We start from the raw sequence: 17,457 nt of genomic DNA on the forward strand, positions 1-17,457 counted from the left end.
AATCAGAATGGTAATTTTTTCTGAATTCCAATTTAGCCTTAAATCTTAGTAGAAGACTGAGTATTGAACTACTGATTAACAATTTTAGCCATCAAATATCAGGCTACGTGCTGACCTTAGCAAAAACCTGTAGAATGTCTTACCCCTTTACAAATACAAAACACATTTGGGCTCAATGTGCAGCTTTAGTTGAAACAAACCTAGTACAGAAATACAGCATTAAAGATAGATTCTTCAGCATATTTCTGCAAAGGCATTCTGAGAGAATGCAGTTCTCACTTTTTTTTGGCCGTGAGATATAAAAGATACAGCAGTAGTGGTCACTAAGTTTTGATCTGTCTTGCTAACTGTATCAAGCAGGAACAGAAAGCATGCCACGTGAGACAACAGGCTGCCAGCCAGATTCAGCTGTAAGCTTTTATGAGATTATAAAAGTGGTGTGAAAGGGAGTAACGCAAATATTGACTTAACTCTCGGTTTGTTGACCAAGTGTCTCCCACAAGCAAGACAGTGTCACTTAGAAACTGTTATTTTTGTCTTCTAATTGAGTATCCTGGGACTGTTCCCAGAGGTAGGGCATGAATACAGATGGGATGTAGTTTGGAGGACCAGGTAGGACCATATCTTCATCATAAAGATGGTCCCTGATTGAACAAAAACAAGAACTGTCTTCTTCAGAGAAACATGAGCTAAGTATCAGCTGAGTCTGTAAGTGGCTGAGTTGACTTTGATATTTTCCATCTTTTTCATTTAATGGTGGATTTAAAAAAAAAAAAATCATCCATAAGTTTATCCAGGTAAGAGGTAGTCTGTTGAGTTTGATTCACAACCTAGTGGACTAGGTACATTTTTGCAAGACATTATACTGCAGAAATTATTTCACCTAATCATGTGCCTTTTTAATCAAAATTCAACATGGATTCATGGATTGCTACTGAGGAAACATAAAATGTGGGTTTATTTTCTTTATTGCATACAGTTAGTAAATGGATTTTGCAGCTTAAAAAAAAAAAAAATACATAAACATTCAACCAAACAAAAAGCCTGAAGATAATCTTTTCAAGCTGAAAGGATGTCTTTCCAAGACTAATATGGATAAAGAACAATCCTGGATTTGAAGTAAAATCTGTTACCCTCTTCTATAGCTTTGAATAAGACATTATAAAGACATATTTGTTCCACAGAGGAAGCAAGCACGATTAACTCAGTCAACAAAAGACCAGTCTGGTCTATACAACGTTCCTGTGAGGAGGCTTTTTGTAATACCTAAGAATAGGCACATTCTAGCTCAGCTTAACCTCCATCCTTTCCCCTGAGCTCTCTCCATCAGCTGCGGAGAGAGCATGCCCTCCATCAGAGGGCAGTTCACAGTCTCACCTTAGTGAGAGACCCTAGAAGCTTATCTGAAGGCTTGCTTGTTTTATCACAAGTTCACCTTTGCACGTTTCCCTTCAATGAGTAGTTACTGAACAGAGAATGTGGTATAGACGTATCGCAGCTACTTCCTAGTAGGAGTTTCCATGAAAAGATTCATGAAACATTTCTTCTGAAATAGCAGTGCTTCCAAAACCCTATTGTTTTATGATTTCCCAGTTCTGTCATGAAATTCATAAAAATCTGGCCTTTATTGCTATAGAGAGCAATTGTTCTCTCTTGGTCATCTAAAAGCTGGTAAATGCAATATAAAGAGCTCTTCATTTCTGAAGCTGGAGAAATAAAGTTTGATTAAATGTCCCTTGTTCCTCCACTTCTAGAGACGAGATTCTCTGTTCATATTAGTATAGGATTTTTCCTCAGGATTATAACCAGGTAATTGGCTTCTTTTTTCTTCATTGACACTATTCTTGAAGGTGATATCTTCTGTTCCAGTTTTATTTGTAGTAACTGTAGGTAGATTTTTTTCACAGTCCACCTGAAAAAAAGAACAAAAATACCTTAGTAGTTTGAAGAGTGCATGAACTGCTTTTTTTTGTGGTTTTTTTTTTTTTTTTTGTGTTGCTTAGAGGGTATCATGTTACATGGTGAAATGTATTTTCCTGCAGATCCAAGTGCTTCGCTACTTAAAATGACTGTCAGACCAACAAATGCGTGCTGTTTAGTGTCCCGTCTCCCCACACTCACACCCTATCCCCCCCCAACAGTCACTGATTTTTCTCATTTCCCCATGGAAAGTCTCTAATAAAAGCAACAAATAAAAGCCACAGAAACAACTTCTCAGAACTCCTCTGTTGATGTACAAGTCTTGAAATATGTTTTTGGTGTGTTACCAATCACTGAAATTTAGTTTTTCATTAGCATATTTATCTGCATTTTAGTGGTCTGTCTAATTGGCCTACACTTGCCTGAGTGGTTTCACACTGCAACAAATTAATTAATGTTGTTATTCTATATTTTAAGCAAATACAAGGGGATAAATGCACGTGTGACTTTTTTTCCTGCTTTTATTAACATGGGGATTTATTTCTCTGTAGAAAGTCTCAGTTGAACACCTAAAAGCCAAGTCAAACAGCTGAAGTAAATCTAGAGCCACAGCTGTTCTCCAAATTAGACCATCAAATGTAACGTCAAACTTGATGCAAGCTGAGTGGGGAGGGACTTTATTGCCAAATACTGTGAGTCTTGCAGGCTAAAGATTACTTTCAAGATTTTGAGATACTCGTAGATGTCTCTGTACATGACTTGTATTTCTGAGCCTAGAAGATTTTGCCAAGAAGGAGCAATGTTGTTTTTGTGCAAAATGTTGCGATAGCACAAGAAAACGGGGTGCTCCTCCCTAACGACACCTGGGGAGGAGCCAATATCTCCCCCAGGTGCCTGCAGTTGCCTCTCTGCATGATGAGCTGGCCAGGAGAATGGAGAAGTTCTGCTGGCTTGGGAGGCTGGGATGGCAGCAGGAGAGCTCCATGGACATGTAAGTGCTAAAATTTCTCTTCATGTACTCAGTGGGAGGAGGCAGCAGCTGGGTGAACCCCTCGCTAGGGTGTAAAGTGCGGCTTTGTCCCTGCTCGGCCGCCTGACGGGGAGGTCAGCCCTGTCCACCCATGGGGAAATAAGTAACCTATTGCTGGCTGGAGCTGAGCCTGGGTTTGGCCCGTCTCACTTCCAGTCACGCAGTCACCCCTGCCGTGACCGTAGCGGGCGGCTGCCACAGCTCCGCGCGAGTACTCACATCCTGGCTGTCGTGCCGCACACCGCACCACAGCAGCGTCTTGAGCCTTTCGGACCAAAAGCAAAACAGGTTGCAGATGGGCTTAATTAGCACTGGGGGGATGTCTTCTCCTCTGGTAGGGCCTGAAAGGAGGAGATAGGGAAGTTGAAGGTACGGCTGTAGAAAGCTGGGTGTGAGCTCCGGGTGCCTCAGCATGAGGTGGGCCCTCAGCAGCCACGCTCCCCTCAGGCTGGGCTTCGTGAGCTGCTCACAGGGCTCCCCTGCCACTCTTCAGCCTCAGAGCTGGGTTCTTGTATAACAGGGCTTTGTTTTTGTAAAACACCAACCTGTTAGAAAGCTGATCAGCAGCCCTGCGATGGCGCAGCCCAGGCAGCCGATGGCACTGAAGTAGAGGTAGGACAGCGAGTACCAAGTGTCTGCCAGCAGCGGCCTGAGGAGACATGACAGAGAGAGAAAAGCCGCTTGTAATGGCTGCTGCCATGGGGCGTGCTTGTGCTGGCCTGAGCCCATGGTGATGGGGAAATACCTGCTGGCGGCTGCTGTGGGGGCCACCGTGGTCAGCAGGCTCGTAGTGTTCGCCAGCGTGCAGTTGAGAGTCGACAGCTCCAGGGGAAGGGTCTTGGTGGCTGGCGCGGGATAAATGAAGGAGCCGATGCCAGCCCAGAAGGCCAAGGTGATCCCGGTTAGGAGGCCAACGATAGCGCCCTTGGTAGGGAGAGAAAGGAACAGTCAGAGATAGGGAGTGCATGGGAAGCACATCTCAGCAAATGTTTGTGGTTTCCCTGTCAGCATATATCATCTAGGCGCTCTCTTGGCTGAGGTGTCAAACACGGTGACCTGCTTTCCTCTAGGTAGGAGAGCTGCAGCAAAACGGTGGTGATCAAAACTACAGTGACAGAGTAGAGTCTTACTGCCAGGTAAATGTGGTGGGACCACCCATGGGGCTGTGTGAAAAGAGCTCATGCTATGCTGTACCTGAATTAAAACCCGAGTTAGTGAAGGCAGAGTGACTGAAGTCATTCTGCACTTCCCAAGGTGGATATGGGTTTGAGGGTGTGGGGGGCATGTGTTATGTTGATTTTTTATGTAAAAGAGAAGAAATTAAAATATTTAATTAAAAAAAAAAAAAAGTCAAATGTTGATCTAATTATTCCACAGTTAGGTAGAGTTAAATTCAAACTGGATACGTGCAGACAGTGAGAAGGGGTTTCTAAACAGTTCTCAGGCTCTAAGTCTGATGGCCAGCTTGGACTCTAAATCCAAGTCTGAATCCACAAAATAATTTTCATGGTGGGGTCTTAACCAAAATACACTGAGGTACTTTTTGTGTTCTTTTAGTTAATAAGGATTTTTTTTCTTACCTTCCAGTTAACACAAGGAAAGATAATTCCCAGGGTAAATAATCCCAGCATGGGACCCCCACACATCCCGTGAATGGAGAGTGCAGCCTGTGGACGTAGAGAAGAGACATAAGCCTAAGGAACAGCTGGGGGAGCTTAAGCAATTCTGATTGCCATCTGCAAGTTTCAGTGAGGGAGAAAGGACAAACAGTAACTTTGACACACCATGAAAGAACTGCAATCAATATCAACTTCTTGGAAATGAGTAAGTAGCAAGAGATTTTTTATAATTCTTTTTTTTCTTAATTATTTCACTTAGCAGATGAGGAATTAAGTATCCACAGACATTGTTCAGGTAAGCTAGCAGGCCCCAGGGATGTCAGCATTACTGGTTCAGTTCATTACATTTCAGTTTGTTAATGTTCAGTTTGTTGCATTTCTAAAGCACTAGATACCTGCACGATTCCTCCCATCAGTGATGCTGCTGCAGCCATTGAAGTGCACAAGGCGCCATATAATATACCTGGAAAAGATCAAGCAGAATGATTGTCAGTGCTGGTTCATAGTGCAGTCCATTTGTAATTGATGTAGTGTCATAAGTGACCAGGCAGCATGGAGGAATTTGCAGTATGGGTTTTGATATGTAAAGCAGACCATTAAGCACTCAGCACTGTGAAGTTATGTTGATTTTGTTGCCTGGTGGGGTTTGTTTGTTTGTTCTTATGAAGTAGAATTTAGCAGTGGAATTGCGTTAGAAGTTATGTCTCCTGTAAAAATGTTTCAGTTGCTATTGCCTTTAAATAATATTTTTAATGATCTAATGATTGAATTGAGCAATGATAAACAAAACAGCTTTTTTTTTTTTTTTCCACTTTACACCTGTTTTAACCTTGTGGTAGACAACTCTGTTGTAGAAGTCTCGAGTCAAGACTCAGCAACAGAATTTCTTATGTGCTAGCAAACCTTTGTTACTGGATGTAAAAATGGTTCTAACTGTACTAACTGTAGAAGCTAAGAAGTAAGTGGTAAATCTGGAACAAAATGTTGGAGTGGTTATGGAGACAGAGTCTTGGTTTTGCTCTTCTGTGATGTTATCAAATTCCAATACTGGGTTATGATGCTAATACAATACTTATAAAAGGGTTATGACATTATGACATTGCTGCAATGCTTCTAAAACTTATCTTAGAAATTCAAACCATTTTGGACTTGGTTTTGACAGTTTTTCTTTTCATTTTCACATGTACATTGTCTTCTGAAAAAAATTGAAAACCTATGATTCTCTAAATTTGAACAGAAAAGTCTTATTGTGCTTCTTACTATGAAGTAATAATATTCAGTAATACTACTATAGGCCAATGTGGTAATTACACTGATATTCTTTTTGTGTTGTAAAGGAGTTTCCAGAATCTTCTCTATTATCTTAAGTACGTTAAAAAAAAAAAAAAAAAAAAAAATGTGCTTTTTCATGGTTGATGCTAGCCTATATTTGTTTCTGTACCATGTGATATGGTACAGAACATGCTAAATTTTCATGAAGCATTAGACTGATGAAGGCTTAAAGGACAAGGTGGGGTTGGAAGCAGAAATGGATTTCTGAAGTGGTCAGTACAGGCACTGCCCCTCGCTAATCGCACAAGTGCTGGGTTTGCTTTGCTTTGGAGTACAGTTTCATTGTCCTATGTGATATAATGTGCAAGCTTCTGCAAGTTAGCAATGGGCTTCTTTGTTCCTACCTTTCTTCATTTTTAGCCCTTGAACTATAGACTAGCTGAAGTATCTTTAGCTTTATAGTTCAGAAGCTGTTCTAGCAATGCAGTCCTTAATTTTACTGCAAGGAAAGGAGCACAATTCTGTAGGTACTGCATGTGTTCACTGGCAAACTTCCTGAATTCACATGACAGAGACATCACAGCTCAGTGATGTGGTTGTTCAGATGTTAGTAGACCATATTGTGATGCACAGTTACGAGAAGTATTCTTGCTATTCAACTTAAGTTCCTCAGATAAGTAACTAAAATTAAGTTAAAAGCATCATCTCTGGCTTGTTCTGTGGTTAACAGAGATGTGAGAAGGGGGAAGAAGCGTCTCCAGGGGGTAGAAGAGATCATAGATGGGCTGATTACTCTCTATATAAGCCTTTCTTTTGCTATAGACCAAGTAGAAAGCCTTAAGGCAATAAAGCTTCTTGCCAGAGTATATAAAATCCCACACTATTCTTTCCTGTAATAATAGCAATTGGGAGGGACAGAGACCATTGCCTTTAAACAGATGGATTCCACTTGGGCTACCTACATAAGCCTTTGCTGATCCATGTGCTCTTCTTCTCAGAGAGGTTTGGCAAACACTGCTTGACCAAGTCTTCAAAGGTAACAGTTGCTAAAGCGTTGATGCTTGCCGCCACTGTGCTGTAGGAGAGAACAAGGATGTTAAGTAAATGCAAAACTGAAATGAAGTTGTATTTATAGAGAAATGCCGCCTCTTTCTCAGCATTAATAGTATAAAATGTACTCTTCATGCGCAGATAGCCCTGATGAAAAGCTTTCTCTTCCTAACTATGATATTATGGCTGTCAGGTTTTCAGTTATTTCAGTAAGCTGAGCTCTTTTATGAAGAGAACAAACATTTCCTCAGCTTTACCATACACTTTTCTTTGTGTTGGTCATGTTATTCTAAAACGTATTTGAGATAAAAGAGGTATTGGAGATATGGAGCCAAACTTTGGTATAATATAATACAACTTGGCAAAGTGCTACGGCTTCTTTCTGGAATGTGCTAAGAAAAACAGCTGTGTATTACATAGTGTTTCTTGTTTTGGCCCCGTTCAAGGAATCAGTGGTGCGTAGCTAAAATGTCACTTCATACCTCAGCGTTCCACTGAATGCACATGCAACAAATAGTCCTGGGACTCCTGGCATCGAGGAAAAGATGTCCATAACAAAATACGGCATGAGCTGGGGCAGAAGACACAGAAGACCAACATGAGAAATCAGTTAAGATTTTGCTGGGTAACAGAAGATAAGTAGCTGCTTCTGATCATGCTGCTTAATTCTGGTTTTGTTCCAGCTAACAAGTCATTTCAGATTTTGAGAAAAGCCTCAATTGTGTAGCAAAAACACTCCATCAGATCAGTACTGCAGGAGTGTTAGAATATATGGATACTAGCCCTGATTCAGCAATCACCTCAGTGCCTGCAGAGTGACACAAAGCATCCCACAAAATCTAAATGGTCTTTACTCATGCAATATCTGTGCCCAAAGCAGCTCCAAATAATAATAATCTTATAATAATAATAATAATAATTTTAGAAATAATAATTATTATAAGTATCTATACCTGATCAGGAGCTGAAATGAAACCAGCAGTCCAAGGGTCACAATTCTTGTAGTGAGAATACATCACTAAACCACAAAATACTGCACACACCAGGACTATCCAAAGTCCCAATAAATTCAGGTAAAGTGCTCTAAGAACAGAAGAGAAATTCTATTTAACAAAAGATAAATATAGGAAAAATGTTATACATTAATTATCCATAATTTTTTGAGACATCTTGATCAAAGCTAGCTGTACTACAAAAAAAAAAAAAAAAAAAAAAAAGGTGAAAAACACAGCCTGTTCATGCTATACAGTAAAAATACATGTTCTAGGTCATGATGTACCATTGGAAGAGATTCATGCAAAGCCAGTAACTGTTCTATGCAGCACAGGCTGCACCAGACCCTGAGGCTGTCCCTCCTCTCACTTGTATGAGAGGATTTTTGTCTGTTTGGAGTTGTTGCTCTTCTCCCTTTAAGATGTACAGAATATTATTTTGCATGGATTCCATTGTGGTTGTGATGCTATTGTGTGAAGCAACGTGCTTTTCTTTTTTAGTCAGGGAAATGGACATGAATGGTATCATCTGCTGGGGAGGTTGTGTGACTGTGGTTCAGTAATTCTGTAGTTCCAGGAACCTGCCAGGTATTATACAGCCTTCATTGTGTTTGGTCATCACCTTTCGCAAGGTCCCTGGCTAGGGCCAATTCCAGTTCAGAGCTATGCTGTTGGGACTTTCACTATTATCCAATAAGTTTCACTATTCTCCAGTAATTCTGTTTTTTTGTTTTTGTTTGTTGTTGTTTGTTTGTTTTTTGTTTGTTTGTTGTTGTTGTTGTTTTTAAATGTATGTTTTATACTTTTAATCATTCATGATCCCATTTTATTTAGACGATGCTTTGTTCTATCGTACTCCATTAACTGATTAACCAATATCAATAAAATACAATATGGATAGGATTCCTGAAAGAATGATTTTCCAAAAAAGGTACAGTCAGTGCTTCTTTGGGTGTCGTATCCAAACTCTGCAGCTGAAGATGAATTTGGCAGCTTGACACCAGATAAATGAACTGCAAATTTAGCTTACCTACTTTACTTTCTTAATGTATTTTATGTAGTTTAGGACCAGAGGGAAAAGACTAATAGGCCAAAGTTGGCTAACTACCACCCAACATTGTTCCAATATTTATTTAGACAAACTGTTGGTATAATTCCATGTCTGTCAGTACGCTTGATTGCTAGGATAGGTTAAGGATAGGCAACTTACATCTTAGCGTGCTTCTCGGATTTGCAAGAAATGCATCTCTGTATTGTGGACTGATTAACTCCATAGAGCCCCAGCCATGTAAATGCTCCGCCAACAACAATTGTCCAAAAGGTATGTCGTCTTAAGGGATCTATATCAAAGCTACAAAAGAAAAAGAGAAGCAGTTCACTTACTGCAACAGAGTTTCATTCAGCAAGAGGTAGATGATTAGGTAGGACTAAGAAATAAATAACATCTAGAAGGTTTATGTTGAAATTTCAGATCTTCATGTTACACCAAACAACCAGCAAACCATCCTGCCTGGGATCCCATTATCAGTAAGCAATAAAGCCATACACTAAACTCTTAAAAATCCTCCAAGCTTTTAGTTACATCATCCTGAAGTATCATTTTCTTTAAAAGATATTGCTTCAGCTGCAGTGTTATCTTTTTTTTTTTAACAATGAAATTTCATTACTCAGCAATTCTAACCATTACAAGAACATCTTTCTGTCTTACATCTGTCTTCTTTGCAATTCTGTTAATACGTGTTGCAGATAACATTTGACCTTGCTGCTATTTTCTGTCAGTGACTTGCCTTGATCAATGAACTTTTCAGTCAATGCCCCAAACAGCAAAATGAAGGGAAGTTTGCTATCCGAGTGCATTGGTTCCCCATTTCTAACTGCTGTGGTGAGTGTACGTCAGATAAAGTGCCTTTTCTATGAACAGAAAATGGCAGATGTGTATGACTGGAAGGAATTATTGGGTGGGTTTGTAACTACACAAAGAAAATGCTGGAGCTTCCTTTGAGTTCAGTAGGACTTTCATTTCTTCAGAGTAGGTAATGAAAAGAGGAATTTCTCTCTCCTTGGAAGTCAACTACATTCCCAAGAACTGAAGAAATAAGGACTAGGCTTTTCTGAGATAGTTGCCTGTTAGTATGTAACTATAGCATGGTAGAGTATTTGTGTTTTGATCAGAATAGGGTTTCTATACACCAAGGGTACAAAAATAAAAGGTTTGAACCATTGTTTCTTACTCAAATATGCTTAGTCGTGATCCTTCATAGGCATCTTCCCAGACCTTGGTCGATCCACCACTCAGAATAGTTCCTCGAATCAAGACTGTCACGAAGCCAGCCACCATAACCACCATTTGAAATGCATCAGTCCAGACAACGGCTTTTAATCCTCCCTGAAACAAACAGAAACTGTATGTTCTCATCTTCTTTCTTGTCTCTCAAATATAGTGGCAAGTCAAAGTACACCTTATTTGAGGAGCTCATGGACTACTGTCTATCTAGCAAATCAGACCTTTTCTTAAACTTCCTTTATATCCTCCCAAAAAGGTTGTATTTCTGCAAATCAAATGATGAGATGGAGCCTAAACGGCTTGTCCAGAATCCAGAAGTCCAGAATCGTATGAGAATATCTGACCTCCAGTTAAATGTTTTTTTTCTGCCTTCTTAATATGTATTTGAAGAATACATCATGGTGTGGAACAAGCTTAGGGAGTACAACTTGGCTGATGGTTGTACTTCCCATAGCAATCTTCATACTTCTTAAAGCCCAGTGGACCGTGATTAGACTAATGACACAGAATACCCCCCAGAATGTTTGCAGCTCAGCTTTCTTCTGTAGATACTTTCATATTTTATCAAATCTGTGCTAAAGCAGCATAAGTAGTATTTCCAGCATGGGTTGAAATACTGACAAACTTCATCAGTGGTAGTAATGTCATGACAACTAGAAATTGCATGTATCCTGAGCCTAAGTGCTCTGCCACTTCCACTGCAGTGTTTATCTTGTTTTTGTTACCCAAACTCTCACAGGGCTTCCTCTCAGAAGCAAAGCTCTCTCCATGACCTGTTGGCCATCCTTCCTAGGTTTTATCACTCTGCACTTGATCTGGGGTGACGCCAGAGGCACATTTTTCATTAAAGTGTTTTTCAGTCTGTAACTTGTAAAAGGTAAAGTGAAACACCTCAAAAGATATAGTATGGTAAGGGAAGGTTATCACTTCCTTATCTGCACTCTGACTTAAACCTTGAGACATATAGCAGAGTATTTGAGAGATTTTTTTTCCCCTCCAAATAGACTTATTCATACCAGTCTGAAAGAAATTTATTTCATGTTCTAGTACTTGAAACACACAGACCATGTTTAGAAACCTTACCTCTGTTATAGGCTATCATGTTGAATTAAGGATGGTTCAATTAAAAATCTGTATTTAAGCTGTTTGGTGGTGCATGTTACATACCAGAGTGCAATAGAAAGTGCAGACAATTCCTGTCGCAACAACGGAGCCCCAGAGATCAAATCCAGTGACTGCGAAACCAAAGAAAAACAACTGGTTAGCAAAATGGGGGTAGACTATCTGGATGGTAACAGAAAAGCTGTGTTCCTTTAGCCCTGGAAGGATGAACTTAAATAATTTTTCATCTCTGTGTTTGTTAGGAGTTTTGCTGGATTGTTCAGGTTTCTTAACCCTACTAGACGCTGCTTTGCATTGTTGTTTTGTTGCAAGTTAGCTTTCAAGTGTGCAAAAGTAATGCATAAGAATAAAAGCAAAAAAAAAAATAATAATAATCCATTCCCTGTGATTAGGAATAGCTTAGTGCTAAACCATACTTCTGATGAATTGTTTTAATGCATAGTATTTTGCAAGTACATTTCACTTCACAAAGTTTCTATATAAAAGATGTACAAATTTCAGTTGGGTTATAATGAAATATCTCCCATCAGGCACAGTTTGTGAGACCACATCTACTTATAAAGGTTCTGTTAGTAAGAAGATTAGTATGACCTAATTATGAACATGAACTTTGGCGACTCACATCTGTCGCGTAACATACAGCTGAGCTCCAGAGGGAGGAAATGCGACGGCATGTGAAAGGTGGTATCAGACAAATCAAATGCAACTTGGATGATGAACAATGCAAAGAGCCTCCTAATCTCTTCCAAATCAATCTTAATTAAATCAGGTATGCCAGGAGTTAGGCTCAGGTGGTTCCCTATGCTCTGTGATAGTAAATTCACTAATCCTTTCTATGGTGATGGATGCTGTATGCCTGGTTTTCAAGATGAATGAAAGAAGTATGTGAAGTAGCTCAGCATCCAGCTACAAGGAATGGGCTTAGGCTCATGGGAATCAGAATGAGAGTTCAAATTTTGGCATCGTGTCAAAAATGCAGTAGGATCTTTCAACATAACCATTACCTCCAGGAGCTCGACTTTCATCTTGCCTGAAAGATTACATCCCTGCCAGAAAAAATTCCCTCAGCATCCATAGGGGCATTAACTCAGTATCATCCCTAAATGAAACTGCTCCCAGCTGCTTTAATGACTGGTAAGATGCCTTACTCTCCCACATCTCTACACGCAGCTGTGCAATTGCAAACACCTTGAGACAGAAGAATCTCAGCTTTGTGCCTTAGGTACTAACAGTAATAGCAGCACAGGGAGACGGGGAACGGAGGAATCAAAGTACAGAATACGGTCTTGGATCGTCAGCTTGTACTGTGAACTTTGTCAGGATGTTGAGAAATTGCTCATCTCTAACTTCTTTGCGTTGTTACGAAGTGCAGAGCAGAACAGAACAGCAAATGTTGGGCACAGGCTACTTTACTGGTGTGAGAGGGGCCTCGTGAGTCAGAAACTGAGAGCTTCTAGGTGCAGGCAAAAACCTTGCTACAGAAGTTTTGAGAGCTTTTTTGTTAGCCAATTCTTATCTACTTTCCTCACTTTAGTTACTCTGCTTGTGGTGTGGTTATTTGGGGTAGCCATGTAGGCATGGAAACTCACCTTGGTTGAGAGCCAGTGATGGAGCATAAACCACTATTCCTGTGTAAAGGATCTGAAGGAGAAAAAGTTCATGAAACACAAGTCTATGTGAGTTATCGGTGATAATGCTTCTATTTAGAAAGGGGCTTAGAGCAGAATACCAGATCTAGAGGCTTTTTTAGATCATTTTGAATTATTTTCTATCTTTACAAGATAAAAATGCTTGTTTTAACTCCTTTCTCATGGAAGGACTATTATCCATCTTGATATTTCTTACTTCATTCATTGCTAAGATGAGTAGACGTCCAAAATGTTCTCATCAAATACAGGGAGGAGTGAGTAAAACACAGTGATGGGGGAGTAGCTTGTATTGGATTTGGGAAATAAAACTTCCCTTGTTCAGCTGCTTGCAAAGTAGTTAACGTGATGCCCTTCATGTATATGTTCTGACAGACTGAGAGTGAAACCATCTGAAAGCAAATGAGCATTTGTATCTAATGATAAAGGTCCTAGAATTAATAAAAATGGATTGGAAGTAAAAAGAAATGTCACCCAGTGTCCCAAAGGTTTTCATTGAATACATTATTAATATTTTGAGAAACCTGGTGAACATTTATATCCAAGGGCAAAAAAAGCTGTTTGATGTTTACAGTGGTGTTTTGGGTCGCTCCGCAAGTGTTTTTTGGGGTAAGTAAAGCTAGTCTCTGCTCAGCCTCTCTGCCCAACAGCCAGGAAAGTTATGATTTATTTTATCTGTACATGCAGAAGTGTGGACTGGCTGTCTAGTCAGTGCTGTATGGTAACGTTGAGCAGTCTATAAATGTGGAAGTCTGTACATGCTAAGCAGTGATTTCTGCCCTGTGGTCTGTTGGGCTTTGACCCTGAGACCTGTTGATGGGATCAAGCATTTTGGGACCGAGGCTTGGCTGACCCTACCCCTCCTGCTGCCTTGGAGCAGCTGGGCAGGCACTGCCAACTCATCTGCCTCTCCCTTGTCCTGGGCAGAGGCTGGGAGGAAACCCCAGCTGCCTCCTCGAAGGGTTGCCACCGGGACCATCACAGGGCTGGAGCCATCTGGGCATCCCCCAGGAGGTACCACATGCAGCAGCCTTGCACTGGGATAGCCTCATCCCAGTGTTGTAAATGGGTAACAGTTGCACTATGTGCACCTAATATTGCTCATCTAGTTTCTCAAGAAAGACATAAGTCACTCTCTTGGACAGAGAGGGATTTCAAGGAAACAGCGGGACCAGGAATTTGAGAAGATATGCCAGTTTAGGAGAACATCTCAGTGTTAAAGACAAAAAGAATGACATTTTTAATCATAAGCAGGAAGAAGAAAGTAGGAAAGCAACTATCTTTTCTTTTTAACATTCACAGTCCAACTACAAAAAAAAGGAAAGCTCATTAAAGTATCTCATTAAAAAAAAAAAAAGTGCAGTCTGACACGAGTACTTCAAAATAAATATGTTGAGTGAAATTATCACAAACCAAGAGGCAATATCTTCTTACCGTCTGCAGGATGTAGATCAGTGTTGCAGCGAGACGGACGATCTTGTTAAATCTTAACTCCAAATACTAGGAAAGAGGAATTTCAGTAAATTGCACATGTAGCATCTGTGACACAGCTATTAACCTTCTGTTCTCCCTGAGTAACAGCTTGCTGTGCAAGTAAAACTACTGGCAACTGACTCTACTGCTGTGAGTAATGAACAGGAGAGCATAATTGCTATCACACATAGAGATAATTACATTTCAGAAATCTCTTCCTTCACAAAATGTAGTTGAAATTATATGCTGGGCTGCAGTATTCAGTATCTGTTTGTACTGGAAATACCTGAAAAAGCCCAGAAGCTACAAAGAAAAAGAAACTTAAAACTTGAAATGGAAGTATATTCCAACTGTTGGAAGAGGAAACTCAAGGTCATCTCTAATTGAAACAGGACAAAAAGAGTGGTGGAGCAGATGGAGGAGCAGCAATGTAGAGGCCTTTGCTGCCCCCAAGCTAAGCTGGCTTTGTCATTTGCTTTGTCTTAATCTAAAACCCAATCTGCCTATGACCTACAAGTCGGGTTCTTCCAGGCTCCCATGGGATGTAGTGAGGTGTTCCTTATTATCATGCGACTTAAACGCGAGCTCTAGCTTCAAAAGCCCAGATTTGAAACCAGAATCACCACCTAACATCTCTACGTAGAGTTGACTAAAAGATGAAGTCTGCGTTGCTAAAGATGTGGCAGCCCTGTGTGGGCTGGGTCTCTTCCTGGGCCCTGACCCTGTGCATTCCTCATCAGACACTGGGTACAAGCCTTTACACGTCTCTAGGCATAATATTTTAAAAACGGCCTGTTTCTCACTAATTTTGTTCATGATAATCTCTTTTGTCTCTTGCATAATAAGCCACACACTTTGCTGTACAAATTAATAGCTTATTTGTGTAATTTGACTTGTTTCCAAAATTAATTCAGGAGTTCACTAGCCAGTATGCTTCAAGGGAGTGTGATTGCCATGACACCTCCCGTGGTTCAGATAAGGAAAAGTAATTCTCAGATCTTGCATCAAAACCAGCTAGAAAATGCAGTCAGATCTAGTAGTGGAAATAGATGGTCAGTTTTATTTTTTACTGCCTGTCACTGAAATACTCCCAAATACCCTGGCAGAACTGTTTGACAGGACAGAATTTGCTCAGAAAGGTTTGGGCACAGAGAACAAGGGCAGCCTTCACGTTACCAAGAAGCTCCTTCTGAACTAACATGGCTTTGCTCATTCAATCCTAGCTCAGCCAAAACTTCCCATAAACATGAGCAGCAAGATCTACAGCAGGTTATTAAAGGGGCTGTAGGGGTTCCCAAATATACAAAAGCATTTTAAAATTTAATTTCTGCCTTCAAGTTATGTAGTAACTAACTAGTTTGTATAATGCAACCCATTTTTTAGTATAATTCTTGTATTAGTACATTTGTTCTGTAAAATATTGCAGAAAGTCTTCTGTCATGGATTGTTCTCTAGAAATATCTATATTTCTCATGCTGTCTTTTATAGTGGAATAAAAGCCATTCAAAATATATATTTATATACATATATTTACTTACCTCATAAGTGCTTGTAATGCCGGATTGGTAAAATACAGGTAGAAAAAGCTCAGCAGTAAAAATGATGACAATGGTATATGAAAGAAAGAAAAGGACGAAGGCTGCCCCGTAGCGATAAACTTCAGAGGGTGTCCCCAGCACTGTCACTGCTGACATGAAACTGGATGTGAGAGAGAAAGCTATTGGTCCATAGGACATCTGCTTACCGCCCACCAAAAATTCCTTGGAGGTTTTCTTTTTTCTCCCTTTAATTGCAAAAAAGACTCCAATGCTAGCACATACTAAAAATAGTAGAGCAAAAACAACATAGTCCCAAACCACAAACTTGTTAATTTCTGGAGCTATAAAGTTCGACATAGCACCAGCTGGGCAATTCTCTGATAGAGGATTCTGATATACTGCAGCTGGTGCTCTGAGCAGATCTACTCTTAGCAGCAAAGGTGTAGCTTATCTACAGCTTATCAACGACAAATAATAAACAGACTATTCTGCTATGGACTTTTTTATCCTGGTCACCTCTGATGAGGAAAGAAAAAAAAAAAAAAGGCTGGGTATGAGTTGGGAAGGTGCTGCATGCACTTAGACCCTAGTGCTACTGATGTTTCTGGCAGGCTGGGCTGGGGGATGTAGCTGTGAAACCTGTACTACACTCCCTTTTTATCTGCGAGGTTTTAATTTATGGTTAAATATTAGCCTGACAGATTGACTTGATCTGACTCTTTTCTGACCTCTCAGCATTTTTAAATAATAAAATGAGAGCAATAAAAAAATAAATAAAGGAGAGGGAAATGAAGGAAAGCTCGTTGTACAGACCTATGACCCTACTGGTGAGTTTGTTTTCGAAGCAGCAATTCCTTCATATGGTTAAAATCTAAACTTGAGCATCAGCGATAGGGTTCACACTTGTCCTCTGGCATTTTAGGTGTGTTCCTTGATAGACACTCTGCCCTGGAGAACCAGAGGCTTTTAATGATGCAAAGTAACTCTTAACGCTTCCCTCAACCCCATAGCCCACTTGCTGGGTGACCTGATGTGTTTGGCTACCCCAGCAATGTCAGAACCAAAACATCCTGAAAAGCCAGCACAGACAGAAAGGGGCCGTGCTGTGTTTGAGGGCGACTTTCATTGACCACCTGAGCTTCGCTGTTGGCTACTAAGAGCAGTTTTACTTATAGCTCAAATGGGTTTGTGTGAGAGGTGCTGATTTCATTTTTCCATGGACAGCTTGGTCAGACCTGCAGGGCCAAAGAGAAGCAGCTTAGACAATATCAACACTTCTTAACTACATCTTTGCCATAACTTTTGGAATTCAATTAATTAGGTTTTCCTAGTGTGTTTTTTTGTTTGTTGAAATAAGTAAATACTAATTCAGCTGCAGCCTACAGCACAGCAATACATTTTTCCAAAGTGGACTTCTCATCCCAAAGGATGGACTTCTTGTAGAAAGAGACCGTGTGTGCAGTCATAGCCCTGGGGTGAGGGTCAATTGTAGGGATGCTCACAGGAGATGC

At 40.3% G+C, this 17,457-nt stretch overlaps 1 protein-coding gene across 1 annotated transcript; it reads right to left on the bottom strand.

Moving 5' to 3' along the window:
- Nucleotides 1-950: 950 nt before the first annotated feature.
- SLC5A12 (solute carrier family 5 member 12) lies at nt 951-16,567 on the bottom strand. The gene is made up of 15 exons (XM_038180730.2): nt 15,947-16,567; nt 14,370-14,435; nt 12,879-12,930; nt 11,335-11,402; nt 10,115-10,269; nt 9,094-9,234; nt 7,845-7,974; nt 7,374-7,462; nt 6,804-6,916; nt 4,965-5,032; nt 4,531-4,617; nt 3,696-3,874; nt 3,496-3,599; nt 3,170-3,291; nt 951-1,912 (listed from the first exon to the last, which is right to left on the bottom strand). Exons 1-15 carry the CDS (start codon nt 16,301-16,303, stop codon nt 1,751-1,753), a joined length of 1,893 nt encoding a protein of 630 aa, XP_038036658.1. The 5' UTR covers nt 16,304-16,567; the 3' UTR covers nt 951-1,750.
- Nucleotides 16,568-17,457: the final 890 nt, after the last annotated feature.

Source organism: Anas platyrhynchos, chromosome 5, assembly GCF_047663525.1.
Source record: "Anas platyrhynchos isolate ZD024472 breed Pekin duck chromosome 5, IASCAAS_PekinDuck_T2T, whole genome shotgun sequence".
NCBI lineage: Eukaryota > Metazoa > Chordata > Aves > Anseriformes > Anatidae > Anas > Anas platyrhynchos.